This window comes from Mastacembelus armatus, chromosome 13 (assembly GCF_900324485.2).
Source record: "Mastacembelus armatus chromosome 13, fMasArm1.2, whole genome shotgun sequence".
NCBI classification, from domain to species: Eukaryota; Metazoa; Chordata; class Actinopteri; order Synbranchiformes; family Mastacembelidae; genus Mastacembelus; species Mastacembelus armatus.
In genome coordinates this window covers 13,164,385-13,189,846 of record NC_046645.1, presented here as the reverse complement: position 1 = coordinate 13,189,846, position 25,462 = coordinate 13,164,385, and the positions used below count along the sequence as shown (strand labels likewise).

Below are 25,462 nucleotides of genomic sequence, written 5' to 3'. Positions count from 1 at the left end.
AAGTGGACACACCAGGGGAAATGGAATAATTAGGGACGAGACAACAGTCGGTCAGCGTGGTGGCTGAAACTGGATGCCAGTTACTTGTTGAGACTGCACAGGTTAACGGGCCCCGTGTCACATTAAGAGATACCACAGCTGAAAATATCCTGACCTGCTATATAGTATTTTGACATCCTAGTATTAAGTTTACTCCCGCACAAACATGTATTATGTAAGACGTGTTTATTTACTTCCCATCTTTCTGGACAAGTAGCCCGAGGACTTTCCAGCCCCCAAACATAAGCTGTTTGCTCTGTAACCTTTCTGTAAATAGTCCTGAGTCCATGACATGGCGAAAAAAAAAAGAGCACCCAGAAATAGGTGTTTACTGCCATCTAGCGTTCAGAACGTGTCCGTGCAAGGCTTACAATCAGACAGTTCACGGTTTAAGGGAAAAAAAGAAAAAAGAAAAGAAAGAAAAGAAAGAGGGGAAGTAATTGAAACTAATGACAGAATGGGCCAGGACAAAATTAGACTCGGAAACCATTTTTATTTTGTAAATGGGTTAGCACTCAGACTGTACACAACAGATTATTTCTGAGTTTGACCCAATAAAACCAAGTGCCCAGAGACAAGGAGGCAAGGTGGTCTGGGAACAGTAGTACAGTTACAAGGAGAGTAAAGCTTGTTTTTTTTTTCTTCTGCTTTAAATCTAGATTCACTTCTCTTGACATGTCTGAACTAAAGCTTTTAAAAAAGGTTTCATCTGCTGTTTCAGGTGGACCACCCTGCCTCCTGCCAGTGGAATCCTGAACTTGTCAAGCTCTTGGTGAGTTATATTTGTACAAAAAGACAAAAACAAAACAAAAAATAAATAAATAAAAGAAAAATGCTGAGACCACATTACAGAACAGTCAGTTAACAAGTGGGGGAGAAAAATAATCAAATATGTCAGAACACACCCCAAAGATAACACTCATTCAATCAATAAGAGAAATGTTAGACCCCCCCCCCCAAAAAAAAAAAACAAAACAAAAAAACACATTTGGGCACATCTATCTGCCCGGTCGTTATACATTATGAAGTACTGACTGAATTCATGCCAAGGCTCAAAACACCGGCCTTCACTATAGCTGGCAATATATAGTTCTGTGACCAGACGGACAGTTTTTACACTACACGTGTTATAATGACCACATCAGTCCATTTATCGTACGTTTTCTTCTAATTATACAATATAGTAGAACAAAAAAAAGAGTCTAAATCTCTCACGACAAAGCTATGCAGATTATCATAAAAACTGATGACAAGACAGTCTACTGACACACAGGCACAGTGCACAAGCTCGCAGGCAGGAAATGGAACTGAAATCTTTGTAGTTTTTAAATAGTACAAAAAATGCTTTTTTGAGTTTTTATTTATTGTTTTTGCTTCAAAAGTGCAACTCAAAGTATAAAGCCAGACCTTTCATCCGCTTTAATGTGAGGAAGAAATGATAGTTATCATAGTTTTTGCCCCCACCCCCCAAAACTAATCCATGGCGTATATTTAGCTCAAGTCATAAGACATTTGTTTGATTCATGGTTCTTCGAATCTTGGCTGCTGGCATTTTTTTTTTTTTGTCTTTCTGTGAATGTTTCTGCTCAGTGAGTTCCCTTTTTAATCAAATGTGATTTATAAATGAATATTTTTAACTAACGTGGCAAAGCAGTGACTGACTGAATACATTTGATCTCCTAATGCACACTGTCGATGTGGGATTTTTTTTTTCTCCCCCTGCAGCTAGATGTGAGTTAATCCTGTGTTTTTGTAACCATAACAAATATGGTTATATTGCAAACACTGAACTGGGGCCTATGTTGAATCGATACCAGTATATCTACGAGAAATGAAACCTCCCTGTGACAGAAAAGGTGAAACAAAGCCTGTAAACAAAACTTTGCAACCACTTGCAGGTCGGGCATGCAGAACAAGCTATTTAGTGAGACAGGCTCACAAATTAAACCAGTCAAACCAAAAAAAAAAAAAAAAAAAAAAAAATCGCAGCTTTACATTTAAACAGTAGAACCTGAAAATAAGAAAAATAATTTCCTTTATATATCTATATATATATGTTTTGTTACTTTTCTCATCATAATAATCCAATACTTGTGTGAACTATAAGCACAATATAAAGTAGAGTCTAATTACATATATTTACCGAGCAATCGTTATAATAAGAGATTGTTTTTAATCATCTGACGGGTAAATAAAGTAAGAATAAAAAAATAAAATAAATCTCTTATGACCTAAATAAAACTCTGTGGGTAAACATTTCATGAATGCAACTGGATATGAAAGCACAGTCAAAGTGTGCTCTAACCAATCAATGTGTGTGTTGTTTGAGTGTGTAGTTAAGGGCACTGGAAATCAAAACTCCTGCAGTGTTTCTTGCTCGTTGCTGCTGCAAAAATGTTTTGGATTGGGCTGAGGCTTTTCCCTGGCCCATCATGCTTTGCTCTCGGTGATTTTTGTCTGTGTGTCACTGTTGTGTTCTGCAGCGATCTCCGTCAGGGCATTCGATAATTCTGCCTCCTCCAGTTTGACTTTCTCATCAGAAAAAATCTTCCTACAATGGAAAAAGGAGAAAGTTCAAAATGAGAAATTCATCCCAGAATAAACAAACACATTAGCTGAACACAACTGTAACCATTTATTCTCAATGACATCTTCACCCAATATGTAAGAAGATACCGTATATGTATTTAGAGGTCTTCTTACATATTTCTTCACCACCTTGACAACAATTAGATAAAAATAAACAGACAGATAATGACATACTTGTATAACTCCTCCTGTATTGACTGGCATTTCTAAACTAAAACAAACACTGCCCAGCAAATACAGTAGGATCTTTTAATCAGTTTAGTTTTTCTTCAGAGACAGTGACAGAACAATAAGCGAGCCCTGGGCTTGTGGACTTTGATGTCTATGTTGGTATTTAAGCAATGAAGCACAGTTTCTAGCTTGTTCCTCCATCATCTCTCTGTCTTTCTGCAGTTCAGAGCAGGGAAAACACCAACATCTAGCCTCTTTTGTCTCTAGCAGAGCTGCATAGTTGGTGAGGATTTAGGCATGTACTTATGAGACATTAGGCATTTATATAAAACCTATTTCAGATGTGGAATCTGTAACAGTACTAGCTCCATTCCTCTATTTTCTAAACAGGCATCGCTTTTGTCGTTCGGACGTACTGTAGGTGTTTATTTCAGCCATGTTGGCCTCTAGTGCGTGAGTGGGAATGGTGGCACAACTGAGCTGGACTGTAGGGAGTGATTTTAAACACCCGTCTCCTCTTATCATAGTGAATCCCCCACTAAATGTTCTTATCAATTTTCACTATAATTAGATAATTCTGCTGCCTGGATTATAATGTCCATAATAACTTGTAAAGTACAGAATGAGAAAAGGTTAATTTTTATTTACTATACTTCTAATTTCATCTATGAAATTGGGCTTAAATGAAAATTTTAAACATAACGAGGTGACTAGAGGGTTGAATGTCATTTTTCTAACATTTGCTTTAGTATTTTAGGCCTTAACTAATCGTTATTTTCATGATCATTACTCTGCTGATTTTTTTTCTTGATGAATCTATTAATCCCTCTGTTTATACATAAAAAAACCCCCAAACTGCCCACCAGCAGACAGCAAAGACATGAGATCAAGACATCATGCACCCCTGTTAGAGGCTTAACAATTTTTGTGGTGAATGTTGCAAAAGTGAAAACCCACAATGGAGAACTGTCACACACAGGCATTAAAAAAACAACCACCAACTCCTCTATTGAAAACATCTTACTAATGAATACCACTATGTCATTAACAGTTTACCATTACAGTATTTCATATTGTGTGGTCAATGGCAAGATGCGGTGGTGAATGAATGGGTGTACAACTTACTCACACACACAAACACACACAAAGATAAACCTCTAGAGGGAGCCGTACTCATCGTTGACAGGAGGAGCAGTCTTGGCCAGAGTCTCTGATGCCTCCAGAACTGGGCCTGAGGGGGGGAGGTCTGCTCCGTCTCCGTTGGGCATAGAGGAGGCAGAGGATGGGCTGTCTAAGCTAATGAGGTCTGCGGGGGGCTGGAAAGGTCTCTCGGTCCCGTTTGTCAGCTCTAACTCTAAGTCTGCACTTCTGGGCCCCATGTCAGATATTAGTAAGTCATATGTGTCTGATGGAGATGTGAGGAGATCATTCATCTCAAGACTGGTGGGGGCAGGATTAGAATAAATAGGGGTAACAGGCAGAAGGGAGGGGACACCGGCAACTAGAGGAGCAGATTCTTCAGCATCCAGGACTTTAATAGCACTGTGGATCGCTGAAGGAGAGCTAGTTGCGGCATCTTTGGCAGTGGGAATGTTATTATCAATAGGTTGGTCAGCAGGTTTGTTTGTGTCAAAGGCAGAAGGGTTACACCTGCTGAGATCTGGGGTATTAGGTTGTGATTCAGCATCTGGTTTTGGAGAGGCAGTGGTTGCTAGAGTAAAGGCAGTTTGTGCTGGTGTTTCAGTGTCTAAGGCTACTGTGCCTGGCTTTGTGACCGGCGGACTAGGAGCAGGTTTCTTGCTGTCTAGGGTGGAAGGGGACGATAAGGATGTCATGGCAAGTGGAGAAACGGGGGGGCTACTTTTAGCATTCAGGGCAGCAAGTTTCGGAGAGTGTCTACGCTTCGGTGGTATTGGTGTGCCAGATTTTTGAGCTTTAGTCTGTTCTGGGGTGCAAGAAGGACTGGTATTTTTCTCCTGTTCTTCTGGGGTGTCACTTCCTCTTTGTTCTACTAACGGGGCCATTTTAGCTTCAACAGCAGCCGTCGAGAGTAGGGGAGTTGGTGGGGCTGTGTTTGACTCTGGAGTTGGGGCTGGGGCCAGGACGGGAGTGGGTGAGGGGTCGTTGGCTGGAGTAGACAGGCTACAAGTGAGGGTAGTGGTCTCACTAGAGGGGCTGTCCTGAGCTGGGTCAATAGTTGCAGTGGCTGTGTCAGAGTTGGTGGCTACGGAGGAGAGGGTGTCCAGTGCCAGAGCAGCAGTGTTAGCCGCCAGCCTGAGAGAGCAGGGAGAGAACAGAGACACACAGACTAGACACCAGGGTGACTGTGACAGAGGAAGGGTGGCTCGGACAGGAGCATGCAGAGGGATTAGTTGGCTTTAGAAATTCACACAAACATAGACAGAGCAACTAAAAAACAGCAACTATTAAGCCTAGTGACAAAAGAAAGAAAGAAAAAAGAGGGCGTCATGCTGTGAGTGAACATTAAAGGATACATCCCATACACACACCAACATGGAGTAGACTGAGTAGGAAAACTAATGTACTAAAAAAAAGCACCAGTCTTCCTGCAGAAAACTACAGCACCACAAAGAACCACCTACAGTATAAGGGTTAAACAGTACCAGTGACAATCTCATACTGTAGAATCTAATTTTTCCACAACGCTGGTATGAGAGATGGCTTGCTGAGGTTGTCAAATGTTTTCTTGTGAGTTGACACTTGAGGACAAAATCTTTTCTGTGTCTTTAACTGGTATTGCTTCAACCTTGATATAATGAGACAGAAAATCTCCAAAGACTGGAGAAGATACACAAAGTGCGGTAATCCCTCTGACAGGGAAGAAAAACAGAAAAGCAACACATTCACTGGACTCCACTCAAGAATGACATCAACTTTTCAAAAAAAAAAAAAAAAACTTTAGGGTCCAATTTCTTCCTTTTGAATAACCATTATTCTTTGGAGTGGAGTGCAATGTACAACAGCTATCTGAGCGACAAAAAGGCTGTGTGCTTTATGCTGGTTTTTACTCACTCTGGCTCTGTGAGAGGTGTAGTTTCATTGGGTTCTGTCGGGCCTGCTGCGTTATGATTGGCTGTGCATTCGTCCTCTGTTCTGACTTCCACTATTGGCTCTTTGGACTCATCTTTCCTGTAGGACAAATACTGCTTAATCAATACTATATTATCTTGCAGAGCAGTTTTCTGCCACAATAAGCAGTAAGAAAAAGTGATAGAAGAGCTGTCCGCAATGTGTCTTCAGCCTTAACTCTCTGTTCAACTCAATTGCAAACTGAATATTCAAGAAAGTGGTACAATGAAATGCAGCACAAATCAATTGCCTTATTGTGCACAAGAGAATGCCAGTTATCTCTTGCTTTATCAGGCTAAGTACAAAACCTTTAGCTAAAATTCTTGATCATCTTCAGTGTTTCTGAAAGGCCTTGTGGGAAATACAGAAAGTCATTGATTAAAGTAGAACACAAAAGAAAAGCTATATGGCAACATTAACATTAATTTGGAACTGAATTTGGCCAAATTAGCTTGTGTTTTTGAATATCCCAAGCTGTACAAAACCCCCCTTCCTACCTACTTTAGAGACAGAAAGCCTTTTGATTGGTGAAATATTAGCATGTAGGTGCAGCTGCCAAGATTGTTAAAACACTGTTTGAGGCTCTAAAATGTAGCAACTTAAGTATTGTAGCTACGGTGGTGCCATCTCCAACACCTGCAGAGGGGTAAATACTGTGCTGAGAAGCGCAGAACACAGAGCAACAGTTGAACGTTCATGTGAAAAGTCAACCAGTTATTGCTGTCATCACCCCTACTGGTCATAGTGGTCATTAAGAGATCCCGTTCTCAAGAGTTTTCAGTGTAAGTGATACTGGACATAATCCACAGAGCTGGAAGATATCCATTTGTTTAACTCAGACTGCTGAAGCCTCATCAAGGCTTCAGATATACTGTGAATTTTGTCCCCTATCAGTTACATAAGGGCACCTGACTATTGTTTTAATACAGACTTAAAAAAAAATTGGGAACATTTCATCTAGCTGCTAAATGACCAACTATATTCACCAGCTAGTTGGAAATTTGATCTGTCTGCTGATTGGTGCTGGACAGGAAGGCTACGGTGTGTTTGTTAGAGCTGTCTACTGCAGCTGGAAACAATGCTGATGACAGCAGTATAACTGAACCAAAACAGTAAAGTTGTGGGCCATAAAATCAAAATCATCAGGGAGATGCTAAAAAGCTGTAAAGCTGAGAGAAAGTGCAGGGTTGGTGCCTGGTAAAGTGAGATGTGGATAGCACATAAGCGCAGACCTCTATGCAGTACGAGAGGCCCCATGAGAGATAAATCATACTTTGTCTCTTACTTTCATACTAACCTATACAAATGACTGTTCTCTAATATACACAGTAGCCTCTTACATGCACCATCATACTCTCCTACAGACAGCACTATTCTAAAACAGAGCTATATCCTTATATATGCTTTATCTAAGAGAGGATAACTGTATATGTAATAAATTATTACAGAATATGTGATATTACCAGTGTATCTGACACAGAAATGTAGTATATGCATGCAGTTCATGATTTGTTTATCTTTGTACAGGAAGCTTGAGGACTAGGGATTTCATTGACATGACCACCTTCTCTGATAAAAAGAGAGGAAATGGAAATGCAGCAACTGGAGAGCAGCAACTCAAAGAATTCACTGGCTTTTTAAGTAAAATGTTGTTAGCGGTTGTTGTAACAATGTCTGAAATTTTGCACTAAAGTCGACAGCTGCTCTCTGTAGTGGTTGCTGATGAGGAATTGCGGGAGATATTCAGAGCTGGAAAGACTAGGAAAGACTCCTGTAGGAGAGTATGAAACAGAATAAAGTTTGATTTTATATGAAAGAGTGCACAGTGGTGTTTGTGGAAGACATTAGTGGACGTGTGAGGTTATTATTGTGTGTGAGACCAAGTATGATTTATCTCTTATAGGGCCTCTCACAGTTCACCACAAGCTGGTCTTCCCAGGGTGACCAACTGTAGAAATGCACTGTGCTAAAAATAGTTTTCCTGTAGGCAAATGAAACCAGAAAACTCACTGTGACACCAGGAGTCTGATCAATCATAACAAATACCAGTGACACATGAATAGCAGAGGATTTGTGTGATTTACACAGCTGTCATGGAGATTACGCTTCATTAACGCACCAGAGGAAAAAATAGACTTGAAGCATAAAAATTGTGGGGGGTCTAGGCACATATGTTCGAGTTGACACGTTTGCTAGAATGGAATGTCTGTTGTGTGAGACGTGCGTAAAAAAGGCAGTCAGTGTGAAATGGATATCTTTCACACTTACGTGAGCCTTTGTTGAAATAAAAATATTTGATAGAGCAACTTTAAAAACATCTATGTTGTCATGAAAATAAACTGCTTATATAAACAGTTTTAAACAAGTAAGTTATGGCCTTAAGTATAACTGGACCTTCATTTTATTCAAAGATCACCGTTTAAAAAGCTGCTTATTGTTGTCTGTGATACTCACGTGAATGCTACTTCTTCCAAGTTGTGTCCTTTGGTCCCTGTCCCTGATTTGCCGCAGAGGCACATGATGAGGCCACATTTGTTGACAAAGTAACAGGTGACATCCACAGCCAGCAGCAGAAGTACAAATACTACAATAAGGATCCCTGCCCAGAGCATAATGCCCATGGAGAGCGCTGCCTCATCACCCAAATCTGCCAAACAGGACACAAGAGAGAGAATGTGCTGAACAGCTGTGGTGTGACACAGTTTTATAGAAACAGCCACGAAAAGCTAAATAAAGTGCTGCTGTGCTACTGCAACCACAAACAGTTCCATAAAACAGGAGCAACTCACCTGCTATGAGCACTGATATGTTCTGCTCGTCTCAGCATGTGTTTAGGTGCAGTGTGATGCGTTTATGACTGTGCTGTCTGGCTTGTGTTCAATTATTTATATAGCTTAATCTCAAATATGTGGCATGACATGTTGTTGAGGAATTTAGCTATCCTTAAAAAACATATATATATATATATATATATATATATATATTTTCAATCTATTTATTTGGTATTAGAAAGAAGAGCAAAGCAAAACTTACAATGTTGCTAGACATGCAGGATATTTTGTGGACAAAATGAATGTGAGGCTTTCTCCAGATATCATAAAATGCTGTGATGCATCTTCAGTGTAAAGTCCATTTTAATTCCAGTGGAAGTCTACAGAATATCAACTCTCTCTAATATAAATTTCACTCTTTAGTTACGAGTAATTATAACAGGTAAACAAGATCAGCTAGATAATAAAATGTAAAGCACCCTTTAATTATAAATGTATAACAAGTATTTTTGAATGATATGTGGTACATATTACATGCATGAGAAATATTGTGGGCATTACTAAACAGCACAAAAATAACATGATAGTTTTATGATAATTCTGTATACGCCTTGTCAAACTGTGCCAATATTATACAAAATTGCTTCAGTTAGGAGTCTGATTTCAATACTATAAAGAATGTTACAAACTTTTACAGAACGTGTGCATAATTTTGTGAGTGATTAACAAATACAATAGGTCCAGCACTTCACTCCAAATACTCTTTTTCAAATTAACCTCATTTCATTTCCATTGTTGCTCATTAGTGTAAACCAGCACTCCTCTGTGTTGTCTAGTACTGATGACTAGCTGTGCTAACGCTGAGCAGAGTGAATCTGTGGGAGGCGGAGGATTTTTACTGCCTTTGGTTCAGCACTTCTGTCTGGTCTGTTCTGAAGCTACACAGCACCCTTTGTCAGCCATTAACAGAGACACAGCTGTCATGGACAAAGTCTGTTTTAAGGAGTGAAAGTGTCCAGAGAGACAGCCAGGCCAGAGAAAAGGCAAGATCCCCTCTAGAGTTACGGTGTGAATTCCCCATGAAAACTACAAGACCAGGAGTACAGTGATGAGGGACAAGATGAGTGATACCAAAGTGCATGTCACAGATGAACAGCCCTGAGTGGCTGAGGAGAGGGGCAGCACAACCCCAACCACACCAAAATGCACACAGGTCGGGACGAAAATGTTCACGTGGTCCACCACAGCAATGTCCAGGACCGGGCAAGAGAGCAGGAACATTGAGAGAGGAGATAAAGAAAGAAAGGGAAAGAGAATAAAGGACGAGGAGGGGGGGAATGAAGGGAAACAAAGAGGAAAAAAACAGAAGGGTGGGGAAAACAGAGGAAGAGAGAAAGTGAAAATGTGTCAGGTCTGAAAACCAAAAGTGAAATAAAAAAAAAAGAAAAACTGATTTCTTGTATCGAGGGAGGAAAAAATACAACACATCAAAGCAAAAGCACAGCACAAAGGGAAATACTACACCATGTTCACTAGATGGTGACTCAGTGGTGGGTGAGTGAGAAATGCTTTAGATCGGAAAATGAATTAGAAAAGTGAGAGAAAGACATAATGGACTGTTTGAACAAAGCACTCAGCACCTGAAGTGAATCTGACAGCCTGTGTGGCTTTTGTATGGTGAGTAAATAAGCTTTTAGCTGTGGTTATGGCCTCAAGGTTCAAGTTAATCAGGGGTTATCAAGGGTCAGTTTAAAGGCCGCTCCCACACAGGGAGACACTATCTACCGTAGCTGCTTTTTCTAACAGTAAACAAAGCTAAAGCAAAACTATCGTCATTCAGAGGAAATCACTGCATCCCCTGTGAAAAGTGCCTGTCCCAGTTCTCCGAGTGCAAACTCAAGCTCATTTACCAAGGGCTGTCAAAACTTTAAAGTGAGAAAATTCAGCCGGAAAATCATTTCTGGCTCACCACCGTCAAGGAAATCTTTTTTTTTTTTTTTTTTTTTTTTTTGTAGATTTATTTAGTGCTAGAGAGTTAAAAATAGAAAGTGACACTTTGATTTTGAGCTTTGAGTTTGGCTCCTCAGTTTTCTAGTTTAGTTCCTGTTAAGTGTCCGTGAGCTGAGAGGGTACCTGGGATGGCATCTGGCTCTGTGGACGTCCTGAAGGACATGGTTGCTGGCTGAGACTTGCCCTTCTGATTCTCTGCCACCACATACACATTGTACTCTGTGTCCCACTCCAGTCCACTGAGAACCACGTATTCGCTGTTGCTGGGTAGCCGGATTTCTTGTTTCCACTCTGATGCTTGTATCTGGTGACACACAGTCAGATATACAGTGCATTAATTTTCTGTAGGTCTGAAGGATATATATATTTTTGTTTATCAAAGTGCCTTAGTTGACACAGACTAATCAAGAGCTGCAACAATTATTGTTAATCTAACAGCTATTTTCTCATTCATTTGGTCTATAAAGCAAGGAAAAGGCCCCACACCATGACACACTGCAATATTTTATTGACCGTCAATGATTTGTTCAATGACTTGCTGTTCGAGACATTCGAGTTATTTTTACGCTAATCACCATACTCACTGGTTTATAGCGGACAAGATAATGTAAGATAGGTGAGCCGCCATCATCCTGCTTGATCCAGCCGACTTTGAGGGAGTTGCCTTTAGGTTGAAGTGCCCCTTCAAGTTTAGGAGGATTAGGATTCCCTACAGACACACAGGACCGACACAGAGGTGTTTAATGGTTATGGATTTAGGTGTGCTTTTTTTGTTGGAACTACAGAGGCAATTGTGTGTCTCAACCTTTAAGTTAAGCAAAAAAAAAAAAAAAATTAAGAAAAGTCTTCCAAAGTTTCAAACTGGCCAGTCTCTGTTGTCTTTTTAGTTCACTTATCTTTCCTTAATCACTTGCCTCATGATGGCACTGTATGTCTCAGGTCAGACTAATTACCGAATGACACACAACCACATGTTTATCTGATTCAGTATGAGTTGATGTGTGACATTCAGTTGGCATAAAAATGACTGACTGACATTCCCCACTGTCATACAAGCCTTCGGGGTTAAATGTTACTTCTCAGGGGCTGATATTCCATTTGCATTTCATAGTATAAGCAAAAGATTTGCCTGTGAAAATAACACTGAGATACAACATGTTTACTGTATGTTGTACTAGGCAGTGTTCTGTCTTTCTTTGAGTGGTTTCATAAGAGTCATTTTAATGATGTTACATTAACTTCTTAAACATAGAGATGGCAACTGTAAGACACAAGATTTATTCATGTAATCACTAGTTCTTTGCATCCATTGCTTACAAAGTGTCTCATCTTGTTCCTCTGACCTGGGAAGCACCTTGAGGCTAAACACCAGGATCTGCCTTCAGGCACATTGTGAGTAAATGCTATAGCTATCTCTCATCATTAATAATGCAACACTATGTATTTGTAATTTCTGGGAATTTTCAAGTTCAGCTACTTTTGTCTTAAGAGATCGGTGGAAAACACATTGTCAAAATTCTGCTGCATGATTGCTGAGACTTCTCAAGGTTCTTTTATCACCGTGGGTTTTATATTTTAAAACCTGTTCATTCTCATAAGCATTCGTCCCAGCATTTGTTCTTATTCTTTCACAGTTGCTCTTTATATGTAACATAATATTTGTTTAAAATCTTCTTCGTTTTTTTTTAAACTGTGAAGCACTTGAGTAAGCCTACTTCGTCTACTGTAAGTGACTTATTTTTTATAATTTTTGCTTGAAAAATTACTTGCCAAAGTTTTAATAGCAGACAGGAAAGAAGTGCATAGTGGTAAGTGCACATAATACTTTTTCCTTCATAAAACCCTGATTAAATCGGTCCATGTTAGTAGATTTAGCCTGTAATGGATGGTATTCTGACTAAGGTTAAATATGATAAGCAATAGGAAAGATGTACTGTAATGTATGCTATAGCTCTCAGCATGAATATTAAAAGTTCTTGATTGAGAACCAGAGCAAGCTGCTAGAAGGGGCAGTATTTTGTGAGAAAGTGTGAGGACACTGATTATGATTCTGTCGTGATTAGAGGAAAATGTTTATTACACACTTGATTTATAGTAACACGTCCTATAGGAAAGTGTGGGTACAGCCTCAGGTAGAATGCTATCAATAGTATCTGAGTGATGTTGATATTAAACACTCTTGACGGTTATGTATTAGCATGGAGACAGTTTTAGATCTCTCTCATTTATCCTGCTGAGTCAAATGTCTACATAACATGATTAAAAGGAGTAAAGTAGACATGTATTACATGGTGGCATACAAGGAATTAAAGTGTTGTTCAGTGATGGGAATCTGCAGTTACAGTTAGGAATCTTCTTTTTAAAAAAAACCTAAGCAGTAAGTTACCTTCTGCAGAGTGGAGGAATCATCAGCACCATGCAAGGCAAATAACAGTCACATGAAATGACACGTGAGTGGTTGAAAGTGAAAGAGATCCATGAAAGACAGACAGTAGCACACAAACAGAGAACTAAAAACTTAAATGAACTGGAGACAAAGTAAAACACAAAGATATGGAACCACAGTAATACCAATAAACACAACAGCTAAGCACAGGAATTTGGATTGTGTGAAAAGTGCAACAGATATTTATGGTTCTATCCTCTTGACTTTAGAAACTTTGTAAGTGATTAATCATTGCTGATGGGCCTAATTCAAATGTAAACATACCCAAATTGCATTAAATAGCTGCAGCCAGAAGGGCAATGTGGCGCTTTGAAATGCAGAAATTTAGCATTACTTTGTAATATTGTCATTAAGCCAATTAATAATTCATTCACAAGCTGCAAATCAAAGTGATGTTATTAGTCATATTTGGATAACTATAGCTGTAAACTCATGGGATGGTAATGAAACTAATTCAACAGGTTTCTGATACAGAGGCGTTCAGGATGATCAGGCCAGAGAGCATAGATCTAAGAAAATAAAGCTTTAAAGTTATGGCTAATCAGTAAGGTGATGGGGTTATCCTACAGGATAGGAAACTGCTACAGCAAAAAAAAAAACAAAAAAAAAACTATGGTAATCTTCTATTATTCTCACTACAGACAAACCTGTGTCTTCTGTGACAAAATGAAAAATGCCATCTAGGGACATAAAAGAGAAGTGAGCAGGCAATCAGAATCGGCTGTCTGCACAAATGGCTACATGAATCTCTATAATAACACTTAACTCTGGAGTTTAGCAAGACTTATTTCTGGCAGAATACAGCAGAAAAGAGGAGAAAACAAACCACTTTACTTATTGATTTCCACATCTAATGTTGAAATCAGACAGACGTAGCACGCATAAAACTGCGAGGCTGTTTTAAGACAGTCTGAAGTGTATTTTAAATTATATTTCATGGAAATATTCCAGCCAATTTATTCTTTCTAAATAATAATATATTATTAGTCTTTAATTATTATCTGAGAAGACACTGGACACAATGAATGACACTATACAATGTTTGTTCAGTGTTATGAATTACTATTACAAAATGTTACACGCTAAATGATTTGGCCTTTGTATGCTGCCTTAGTCCTGAACTACTAGTTATTAAGTAAGCATTTGTGAGCATCCTGAAACACTTAATACTGAAATATTGACTTGATCTTGTCATGGGTTTTTATTTTGATCATGTCAGAAATGAAAGAGTAATTCATCTCAGTTAAAGTGAAATAGCAGTGAAATGTGCACATGTTGATCCAGGTCAAGCTTGAACTGATGAGGTAATGCTCTAAAAGTACATCTCTTAAAAACATATCGACGTGTTTTGATTACCTCAACAACAGAACAGCTATTTTTATTAATTAGTGTTGGATTTAAACCACCTGCTACGTGAAATGTGAAAATTAAAGAGTGCTGAACTAAGAGATGAATCGCTTAAGTGTTGCCTGATGGATACAAGACATTTGACAGCAAATGGATATAAAATGAAAAAATGTAAAAATTCAGAAATGATCTGCATGTAGCTGCCACTGGGAATCAATTATGAGATAATAAGCACATTCAGTGTGAAGTCAACAGCAGGTACTGTAGCTTTTCCTCCAAAAACACACATCTTCAACCAACAGAGGGGGCTAAAAACTAAATAATGGGATTAAGACTCAGCACTAGGGTGGCATTTAAAGAATAGCAATTTGGTTTCTATTCACATTCATGGTGTGCAGGCACATAATGAGCATAATAAAATACTGTAAAATTTTAAATGACTGGGACTCAGTCAGAGCCAGATTTAATGTGACGGTGTTTAACAAGTTGGACTTAATGACAGTAATGTTTCCTGAATTCTAAAGACTTCTAGGTCCCTCCATAGGAAGAGCAAAATACTCAAAACAAAGAGGCCAGTGAGCTAGTTCCTGTTGTCAGTTTGCTCCTGTAAAAACAAAAAACTTGGAAGAGGACAGACTGCAGACTGAAAAGACACTGTTGGAAGCTTTTGTGACACTGTCTAAACAGCCTCAGTGCTGACTTGTGTGTTGCACCCCAGCAGCTGAGAAACTCTTCCCTTCATTGAGTTTTTTAGATTAGTTTTAGTACGAACAAACACTTCTCAAGACAGAGAAGAATGGACTTTGGGTAATGCGTCTGTGGTTATACAGGTCAAAAAGGTCTGATAAAAGCTTTAAAGTGTGCTGTAAACTGTGCGGCACGTGCCACTTACGGACAGGCTCTGTCTTGAAGAGCTCAGCGGGGCTGCTTTCACCTTCACCCTTGCCGTTGATGGCTGACAACTTCACTTCGTAGCTGGTTTCTGGCTTCAAGCCTGTGATAGTCACCTCATCCATGGAGGCTGTTACAATATATGAGAGGGAGTGCAGTCCCTGTTGAGAACGCCTTGATCATTTTTGATTAGCAGTAAAACAAACGCAGACCCTGTTCCAACAGTACATGCATAATTAATTCCACCACAAGTAAACAGTGATTGGCTCAATTCTCATTTCATTCCAACAATGTTTAAACAAAAGATAAATTTATTTAGAGATGGCCTAAAAGGTTTAAAATCAAACACACACAGAAACAGAAATAACTGACAGAATAACTGGCGTTTCGAAGCAGTCGTCTTGCAACATCAATTTATGGATTACTTCTGGGATTAGGATTACTTTCTACACATTTTTAATCATGCCCAGTCCATCTTTAATTAATGATGCTATGTACATACATATTCCTTATGCTTCTTCTTACTTAAAGATTTTTTAAATCTATATTTGTATATATTCCTTGATATTGATGTGTATTTCAAATTTACACAAAAATAAATGTATCGAATAATATCAGAATGTTATTAACAAAAACCGTCACACATTAACCGTCACAGAAATTTTTTGCTGTTATGTTCTTACCATCTTGGACCTCATAGACCCTATAAACCCAGCTACTCCGGCCATGCATCCTCCACTCTGCTCTGTATTTTAGGACGGGAACACCTCCTGTGGATTCAGGTTCCTCAAACAGGATCTGTGCTGTGGTGGAGAAGGGTCTAACCTCCATGATGGATGGAGCTGATGGCACCTCTGGAAAGGGGAAGAGAAATGTGGTGTGATTACAGCAAAAGCTGTAAGATTGCAGCAGACTCCACTGTCAGACTCCATTGTTCCATTACAGACAGAGCTCACAGGTCTCACAGCTCCTAATAGCTTCAAACTACATCTAGAAACTGCTTCATCTTTGAAACCTATGAATCTTTATCTACAAATCTATGATTTATGACTTTAATGCCTTTTCTCTTACACTTCATTACACACTCTTGACATTATTTCAGAACATTTCAGGTATAAAAATATTTTTGCTTCTACAAAGAACTGAGCCAAGTGCAAGATAATTTTGATTTTGATAATGCTAATGTTTTGAGCCATTGTAACACCTTGCAGTAAAGCACAGCCTATTTTTTTTTAATATAATGTATAAAAACTATAACAGCTATTGGTGAGATGTTGAGGCCCAGTCTGTTGAAATGGATTAGGTTTGTGATTACTATATACATCTCAGTTTTAGATTTGCACAGCAACTAACTGACTTGTAGTGTACTGTATACTATTAACTGACTATTTATTTGTCATTTACATGTATGTTCAATTTAATGGGCACATTATTTTGATTTACCCTACGTTGTGTTCCCTCTTTTGGATAAAATTACATTATATAAACGATTTAAACCAGTGAGACTGTCCTAATCAAAGTACTGGTGGTTGTGCTGAATTCACACACTGGCGTGTGAGCAGAGCTGAGTATTGAATCACTTTGATCTTAGAAATGAAAAGGCACACTGTAATTACTGTGGCTGCAGATGTTTGCTCTGATTGAAGAATGTGGTGTTTTCAATTCATTTACTTCAGATTGTGGCTTAAGAGTGGCATTATCTCTGCCCTCTGTTCCATTTGTCTAATCTGCTGGTGAATATATCATCTATGGTATCAACTGGTGGTGTTCTAAGGTATAATAAGATGTAAGTTTGATGAATTGTCATCTGCACACTAATATATACTTATGTACACTGCACTAAAGTGAAAATCCATTGTATTTTCTGAACAAACAGAGGGAAGGAATGTCACATTATGACATATTGGTCACATCGGCTTTTTATCTAAATTTATCATTCATCTAAACTCTGCTCTGTATAATCTCACATTGTGTATTTTGAATATGAATGAAAAATCTGATCCTAAAGCCTAGGGGCAGAAAAAAAACTCTTGCATTACTCACAATTTAATGTGTGTACTATAGCAAAATGTATTGATTTTATATTGATTATGTATCTTTGAAAAGGTTTTAAGCAACAGAAATTGGAGAAGAGGGGGTTGTATGACAGTATCATCACTGACCAGCCTGAATGAGGAGGAACTCCTTGGATTCTGTACCCATCTCATTTGAGGCAGTGCAGTTATAGCTTCCAAAGTCATTTTCAGACTCAGGGGTTATCTGGAAGAGGAAATAAAAAAAAAAAAAAAACAGAAAGCCGTAAATATATGAAGGGCAGTGTACCAAAACAGATGAACAAACTTGTGTGTCAGACACTCAGAAGGTGACCTTTTTGTTTGTCCATTAGAGTAGACTATTTTTATTTGTTGCTCAGAGCTTTTCTGCTGCTGAATTATGCATCAGATTTTTTCCACAATGGAGCTGAAAGAAAACCCTTCACGTCAAGTCTATGCTCATGAAATCTTGATGACATAAAGGGTGGGTATGTGCACGTGGGAGGACTTTGTGTATAAGCCTACATGTGTAGTGTAAATCGTGGTTTGATGTGTGTGTGTGTGTGTTTGTACCTGCAGGTAGCTGACTGAGGGAGTTCTGAAGATCTTAATGTTGGTGGTGTTTGAGTTGGGGAGCTGCAGTCCATCTCTCAGCCAAACAATGGACACATCACTGGGATGAGCCTTGACCTCACAGCTAATATTGACCGCATTTCCCTCCCAGGTATACACTGCCACCTCACCATGTATCTTAGGGGCATCTAGTGGAAAATAATACATTTAATACAGTCTTTCCAGAGTAACACTTAAAAATATTAGATGGAGGAAAATACTTACAGCGGACCTCCAGATATACTGGTTGATCATCCTCTCCGATGGCACTGCGTGCTGTGCATAGGTACTGACCAGCATCGGTATACCTGACATACTTAAGAGTGAGGGAGGACACACGGGCATCACTCCTCACCACCACATTTCCATCCAGACTCTAAAAAGAAGTAAAATATTATTTGGTTTAGGAAAAAAACAACCAATTCACATTTGTTATGTTCCATAGCCAAATTGTGGATTTAGATTTACAGTGCACATTTTGGCAGAACAATATGTGACCTTTGAATATATAATTTTAAAATGTGCTTTTATGAGCAGAATAGACTTTACATTAATGAAACAGGCACACTGCTTTCTGAAGATATGGAAACATAAGGACACAGTTGACAGTATCTGAAAGCTTATTATTAATTGATGCTAGAAAGTGCTAGAAACCACCCAGAGCTTTTCACACGGAGGGTTGAACTTCTGAAACATACCATGCTTAAGACCCAATGATATGTTTTAGTAGAATAACATCTAAGTTGTACTTGTAGAATTTTCTGGCAGAAATAAGCTGCAGTATTATTTGAACCGTACATTCAGTCCCAGTTTCAATGAGGTGCCAAGTCACATGGCATTACAAAAACCTAGAAATAACAGACAGCTGGCTAATGAGATGCGTTAATGACCTTCCCTCTCTAGAGATACCTGGTTTCATCAACGTGATATGCAGAATTGGAACATCCAAACATAAGTAGCTTCCTGATCTTCAGGGTCAAAATCTCTGTGTTCTGTGTTTGTTGCTGTCATATGACACTAAACTGTTGGGCTGTATATTTCCAGATAAACTGAAAATTGACTTTAAAAGAAATGTTGCCCCAAGGAGGATATTACTAATGAAATTATTTATTATACAGATTCTAAACCTTTATCTCCCATGACTAAATATCTATGGATTTGGGAAATGCATGTATTTTCATATAGTACTCTGTAAGCTTTGGTGTTTTTGTGGCTTGTTTCTTTCACAAGGTGTTACAGAACTGAGTATCTGAGCCTCTCTTTTGGTTGCTTCATGGCTTTGATCCAAGTTGCAAGCAAAACAATGACACAGATGCTTTTACACATATTGAATTAGGGCCCACTCTGGGCAGCCATGTAAGAGAAACCTTCATTATTTTGTATTCAAACTCAATAGACAAAGCATGACTGGGGCATTCATTATGCATAGCAGGTAGCAGGACCAGGGAGAGGAGACACTGACATAACACACTACCCTTTTATTCTGACCCCCGTGTGTAAAGTGTTCTCCCTCAACCCCTGTGATACTGATTCTGGCTCCTGCATCTGTGCAGCATTGCCACACTATGGACAACCATGAAATCCCAGCTAGTGAGCTAGCTTTAATGTTAAAGTCTGTTTAATTTTGTCTGCCTACTATCATGGAGAGACCAGAATAAAAATGCCAAAGCAACATATTAACAGTTTCTCAAGAGCTACAGCCACTCATTCCTTATTAAACCCCTAATGAATATAATTATCAACCACAGGAAAATTATGTGCTCACTGCAGTTTAATATTGTGATTCATTAATGTTTCAAAACAGCAACAAATCAACATTAATGCATGAGTGGTCGTCTAGTGGAAGGACTCTTGATCATGAACTCTTTGGCATGTTTCATAAAATTCATTTCAATAAATGATTCTTGTAGTGTGAGACAAGATGCAGTATCCTGCTGAAAGAGTCCACTGTTCTTGGGAAATAACATTGCCATGAAAAGGTGTATTTAGTATGCAACAATGTGTGGTATGTGTCAAAGTAACAGCCACGTGAATGCTGGGATCCAGGGTTTCCCACCAAAACACTGCCCAGAGCATACATCCAGCAGTTTGCCTTCTTTTCTCAGTGCTCCCTTGTGGTGTCTCTTCCCCAGGAAAACATGATTAGTCAGACAAGGCCATCTTCTTCTGTGGCTCCTGAGCATTGGACATGGAGCACCAGCAAGCTGTGTTGCACTGTGTGTTCACACACCTGTCTGTCATAATCAGCATTAAGTTTTTTAGGAATTGGTACTACAGCAGGTCCTCTGTGGGATTGGACCAGATGGGCTAGCATTTGTTCCCCACATGTTAGTGATCCTTGGGTGCTCTTGATGTTGTTGCTGGTTCGCTGGTTGTCCATCCTTGGAGCAGTTTTAATAGATATTAACCATTGTGTAATAGAAACACAAAGACCTGTCATCTTGGAGAATTCCAATGCTACAATCATTTAGTCAGAACAATTTTGCCCTTGTCAGACTCACTCAGATCCTTACACTGACCCATTTTTCCTGCTTGCAACTCATCTACTTCAAGAAGTGACTGTTTACTTCCTGCCTATTATCTCCCACCCATTGCCACTATAATGAGATAATCAGTGTTAGTCACGTTCTCTAGCCAGTGGTTTTAATTTTGTGGCAAGAAAAGATAAGATGTTCATATATAAGCTCCTCTAATAAAACAAACTACACTGTCAGCAGAGCTCTGCAGCAGCTTCTTATAACTTTACCAGAAAAGTAGAGAGAGACTGTTGGCACATCAGAGCATAAAATTGAGAATACACTGAGGACATGTTAAACTCATGTCTCACCAGATCTTAACTGGCCCAGCATACAAATGTACCTTCGCTTCCACACCTTGTCAAATAAATACTCAGCTGCCTCTGCGTTTACAACAAGCATGCTCAGCATGTTCATACTGTTTCATGCTTAAATTCATCCCCTGTGTGGTTTATAATGGGATGTCTTACAGAGAGATACTGTATACCATACACTAATCAATTCAGAGTGCAAGCAGATCTTACGTCAGGTCATGTCAGAAAGTTATCATTGCCAACCTTTAATGAAAACCAATGCACTCACAATCTGAATCCACACATCTGCTGTAAATATTGTTCTGAGATATTTTTGGTGAGACAAATAAGATTAACCAAAACTAGTTAACTAAAAAAAATGGTAGCACAGAAAATAAAGTAGCATGGTATAACTCCATGTACGTAATCCTGCTTAAGGGAAAAGTGGCAGTTTTGGATTATCTTTATCAGCTTAGGCTGCTTGGATGCGATGTTTAGGTTTTTTTTGGTGTCGGCTCATTTTTGTACAATCAGCTCATCTAATCCAAATGTGCAAAACTATCAATTTTACCACTGCTTTCAAAGTAGAAAATTTCCCATGTACTCCTCCAACAGCTTATTTCTGATGCACAAAAACATTAGTGCAACCATGTGTAAATCAGTTTTACACAAACCTAATAATTACTATCAGCATGTGGCTGATGAAGAAGGTTCTTTCTCACCTCCTGTAGCGAGTAGTCAGCGATGACGTTTTTCATTCTAAAGTTTCTGTTTTCTAATTGCAGGTGTCATCAGTGAATGCAGGGCAGCTCTAAATATTACTGTTGGAAAAATCAGCCTTTCTCCAAATTATTACAGTAGGGAATAAAAGGAAAAGACCGGTTTACTTGCTGTGCAGTTCTCCATGCAAGTGGAACATAAAATAGCAAGGCTGTTTGAGGAACCAAATGGTCTGAAATACATGTTCATTTCCTTTCAATTGGTACCAGAAATATAAATAGCAACGGCAACCCTAATATCTGATCTAGCATTTGATGGGCTGATCATCAGTGACAAACTTTGTAAGGGCACAAATTTCTGTCATTAGAAAGCCAAAACATAAATTTGCACCAGTTCTGTCCTCTAGTATGGAGCGCTATGCACTAATATTAGAAATGAAAAAGTGGTATTTCTTTCTCACATAAGTAAAACACTTATCTAATACAGACGGAAGAAAAACTTATGTGGGCCGCATGTTCTTTTGCCAGCTTTCACTTTTTCAGGAACAGTGTGTGTTGCATAGACATCTTTAATTTTCCATTATATTTACTTGTTATCTGGTCCAGCGCATTAGAACTACAGAAAAGTACTTTCTAATGTCGAAACTACATGTTAAAGTCACAATCAGGACTTGGCAGGGAACTGAGTTAGATCTGGAGATGTGGGTGGGAGTACAGAGAGGAGTGCGAGTTTTACCTCAACCAAATGAGAGGAAACAGGACACCCTGCATTTAACAGAATTTATAAATCATAATCATATTAGAGAAGAAAAATGTCTTGTGTTCTGTCTTCCCATAGGCTAGCTTAATGAGTTTAAAAAAAAAAAAACTGAAGTACGCAATGCCATGTTAAGTTCTTATGGAAATCAAACAAGTAAAACAAAGAGACAGACTTACGCTGGCCTTTTTGCTACTGCATATTTCTCATGGTTTATTCTCTCCCTGACCCTTATTAGATAAAGAATTTTGATTTGCATCCACCCAGAATTGAATTAGACTCCCCTGACATGAAAGACGGATGGGTGTAGGAAAAAGTCATGCATTTAGAATACCTTGTACTGCTCGGGCCGAGTCCATGATGCCTGTAGAGAACAGAGACAGAATAAACAAAAGGCAAAGCAATTTTTGGAAAGTAATCCTTATCCAGGCAAAGTTAGCTGGGATGCTGCACATTGCACATGAGTATTAGGTGTCCAGTTTATTTTCCATCCATCCATAGCACCTGAAGTGAATGTTTGATTTTGATAAGAGTCTGCAAACACAAGTGCAATGCTTTGAATCTCCCTGCCAGTTAAGGCTTTTGTGTGTCAGTGTATGTGTTGTTTGAAAGGTTCATTTGTGGAGGATTTTCAGGTGTGTTATTTTATATACTGTACATGGAACAAAAGTGCTTCTAAACCCGACACAAGTAATTGTATGTTCATCCCAATAGCACAAATGCCTACAGAATATTATTACATATTATTGGTTTATCAGAAAGAGGTGACTCCATTAAACTGAACAACAAAGATTTGTTGGCCTGTTTGGCAATAATAGTGCAGCAATTATCGACTCACAATCTGTTTATGAGGGTTGAAGCAATAACTGTCACTGTTGTCTTCACCCAAGCATAAAGAAAGCCTTTCATACATCAAGAAGCAACAGTTAATACCCTAGTGGAGCAAGTCATTCAGCAAAGCTTGTTGTGTTTTTCAATAAGCAATTACAGCTTTAAAATAAACAATTTTGTTGAATTTCTTCTTAAACCCGCTGTGAGACCTGGAAATAAATCTTTGCCTACAGGTGGCCAGTGTTAATGCTGAGTTTTGCAGGTCTGATGTTCTGCTCTGAATGTTAACGATACTTGCACTAGAGTCTAACAAGTAGTTTTTCATTGTTATGCTTTGACTGCATTCCAAGGCTGGGGTAGACAAAAGCATGTGTTGCATGAATTTTAAGTCCTATTCTTGCCCCTCTCCTTATCTGTGTAGCCACCATCCAGTGAAAAAATTCTCAATCAAATTATATTATACTATTGTTTTACTCCCATCACTATGAGTTTAACATTTTATTGTGTTATTTTCAGTAACCTCTCGATCACAAACAATTCATTTGAACTGTACCACACAACATACAGTGTCAAGTTAAATCACAATGACCACAAAGCCCACTAGACAAAAAGCCTTTTGAAAAGCATGCTACATGGATCTCATGATGCTGAAAAGAAAATGTTAAGCGTGGTGATGGGATGTGATGGCTCACATAACGAAAAAGTACTGAAGCGTAACAAGCAAAATGCAAAACAGCTATTTCATCAGGTGCAACAGCAAGGAAATGTCTAGTAAATGAAAGCAATCTGCTGGAATAATTGTAGGGCGAAACAGTGAATCAAACCATCAAGGACTTCATATGTAAAATCACCTCTAAATTATCCTCTCATAATCATAGCAGGAGATTTGGAAATACACAAAAAAACATATGGAGTTTTTGAAGTAGCTGATATCACTGACAAACCTGATTCACTATTTAGTAAGAAAACAGGCAAAATTAGGAAGGTAAAACAAGGAGACTGCTAAAATATCTAAAGCTTGCCAGATGAGTGTAATGTTTTAAAAGAGCCTTGTATGTCCTCTACTGTCACAGTAAGACACACTGTACATCATTACGAACAGCAGTTGGCTGTATATCACCACTGTGCTGAGAAAGAGCAGTAGCCCAATTAAAAAAGGCAACTTAATAGTCTGGAACATCAGCATCCCATCCATACACTGGTTTGCAACGCTGCCTCTGCAGTAAGTGAGCCGACAAGTATCACTGTCATATCTGTGACAGGTGTTTGTCTAAGACAAAAAGACAAAGAACAGATGCAACTGCAAAATGGAAGACACCCTGACACAATCACTTCTCCATGCAAACGTGCTCAACAATATGATGACGGTTCCCTTGGGACTTATCATTTTTCCAGCCCATTGTTCTTCAATTCATAGAGAGTTATTCTCGCTCTTTGTTCTGGGTTGAATTGTACTGTCAGTGTGAAGAGGGTGAGGCACAGGAATAGGAAAACAAATGTACTAAATATGTAAATGTACAGAACATTGGTGGTGTTTCATTCACTGGTGATGACACCACCACCAATGCATAGTCATCACCCTGTGTCATTAACTGCTGAGCCTAGGAGCCTGTGCCAGTATATCACAGAAAACTGACTAGCATTTTAGTGAAGAAACCCTTACATCACCCCACTACTGAGCTAGCAGGGCATGCAGTTGTAAATTAGTAGCTATTGTGTCTGAAGAAAACAACAGTCTCTTTGCGGTGGCATGCAATGCTTAAAGGATGGCTCTGTTTCAAACTCCCTGCCCAGACTCCCGTCACTACATTAATTACACATCTTCTTCTTTCTACTCACTTGTTTGTGTGTATGGGTGTTTCTTCAACTATGGTCACTTTTGAATCTCAGCCTGAGGAGTAAAGTTATTGCAACTTCAAGGTTTCTGGCAGGTGACTAATTGAAATGTAAACAGAGTTCCTTCAACACTGACTCAGTAAGCATCATGTGCCTTGATGTCACTGGTTTTGGCTCTGGCAAAGGTCCAACCACACACTCATACACCAATCAGCACTAACATTATGATCACCTGCCTAGCACTGAGTACAAAGGAGTCAATGCAGCAGTAGGTTGCCATTTGTGTCACTCTGCAGCTCATATCTGTGAATTTGTTCGCTTTCATAGTTCTACTGTCAGAAAGCACACACATTTGGCCACCATTCAGTGAAAACAAGTTAGAGATCATTTCTTCAAAACAAATTCAACATTTTACAAACTCTAGTTGTGATCCCACCACTACAGCCTGAAACTGAATGTTTCTCTTCATAGAGACCAATGTACATTACTTCAAACATTGCAAGAAGTTTTT

At 38.9% G+C, this 25,462-nt stretch overlaps 1 protein-coding gene across 4 annotated transcripts in view; it reads right to left on the bottom strand.

The window, feature by feature from the left end:
- Positions 1-787: 787 nt before the first annotated feature.
- The window catches only part of ncam1b (neural cell adhesion molecule 1b), a 64,865-nt gene continuing 40,190 nt past the window's right edge, over positions 788-25,462 (bottom strand). Inside the window, exons 9-21 of one of the 4 annotated variants that reach the window (XM_026319410.1) lie at positions 22,619-22,648; positions 18,225-18,375; positions 17,961-18,148; positions 17,517-17,613; positions 16,038-16,208; positions 15,356-15,484; positions 13,764-13,796; positions 11,255-11,379; positions 10,794-10,974; positions 8,344-8,536; positions 5,833-5,949; positions 3,973-5,073; positions 788-2,590 (exon numbers count right to left, since the gene is read on the bottom strand). In XM_026319410.1, coding sequence (XP_026175195.1) covers positions 2,470-2,590; positions 3,973-5,073; positions 5,833-5,949; positions 8,344-8,536; positions 10,794-10,974; positions 11,255-11,379; positions 13,764-13,796; positions 15,356-15,484; positions 16,038-16,208; positions 17,517-17,613; positions 17,961-18,148; positions 18,225-18,375; positions 22,619-22,648 — 2,637 coding nt within the window. In that variant the 3' untranslated portion in view covers positions 788-2,469. Of the gene's footprint in view, positions 2,591-3,954; positions 5,074-5,832; positions 5,950-8,343; positions 8,537-10,793; positions 10,975-11,254; positions 11,380-13,763; positions 13,797-15,355; positions 15,485-16,037; positions 16,209-17,516; positions 17,614-17,960; positions 18,149-18,224; positions 18,376-22,618; positions 22,649-25,462 lie in introns of all 4 variants that reach the window. The other 3 variants (XM_026319428.1, XM_026319436.1, XM_026319419.1) reach the window with 3 other exon arrangements.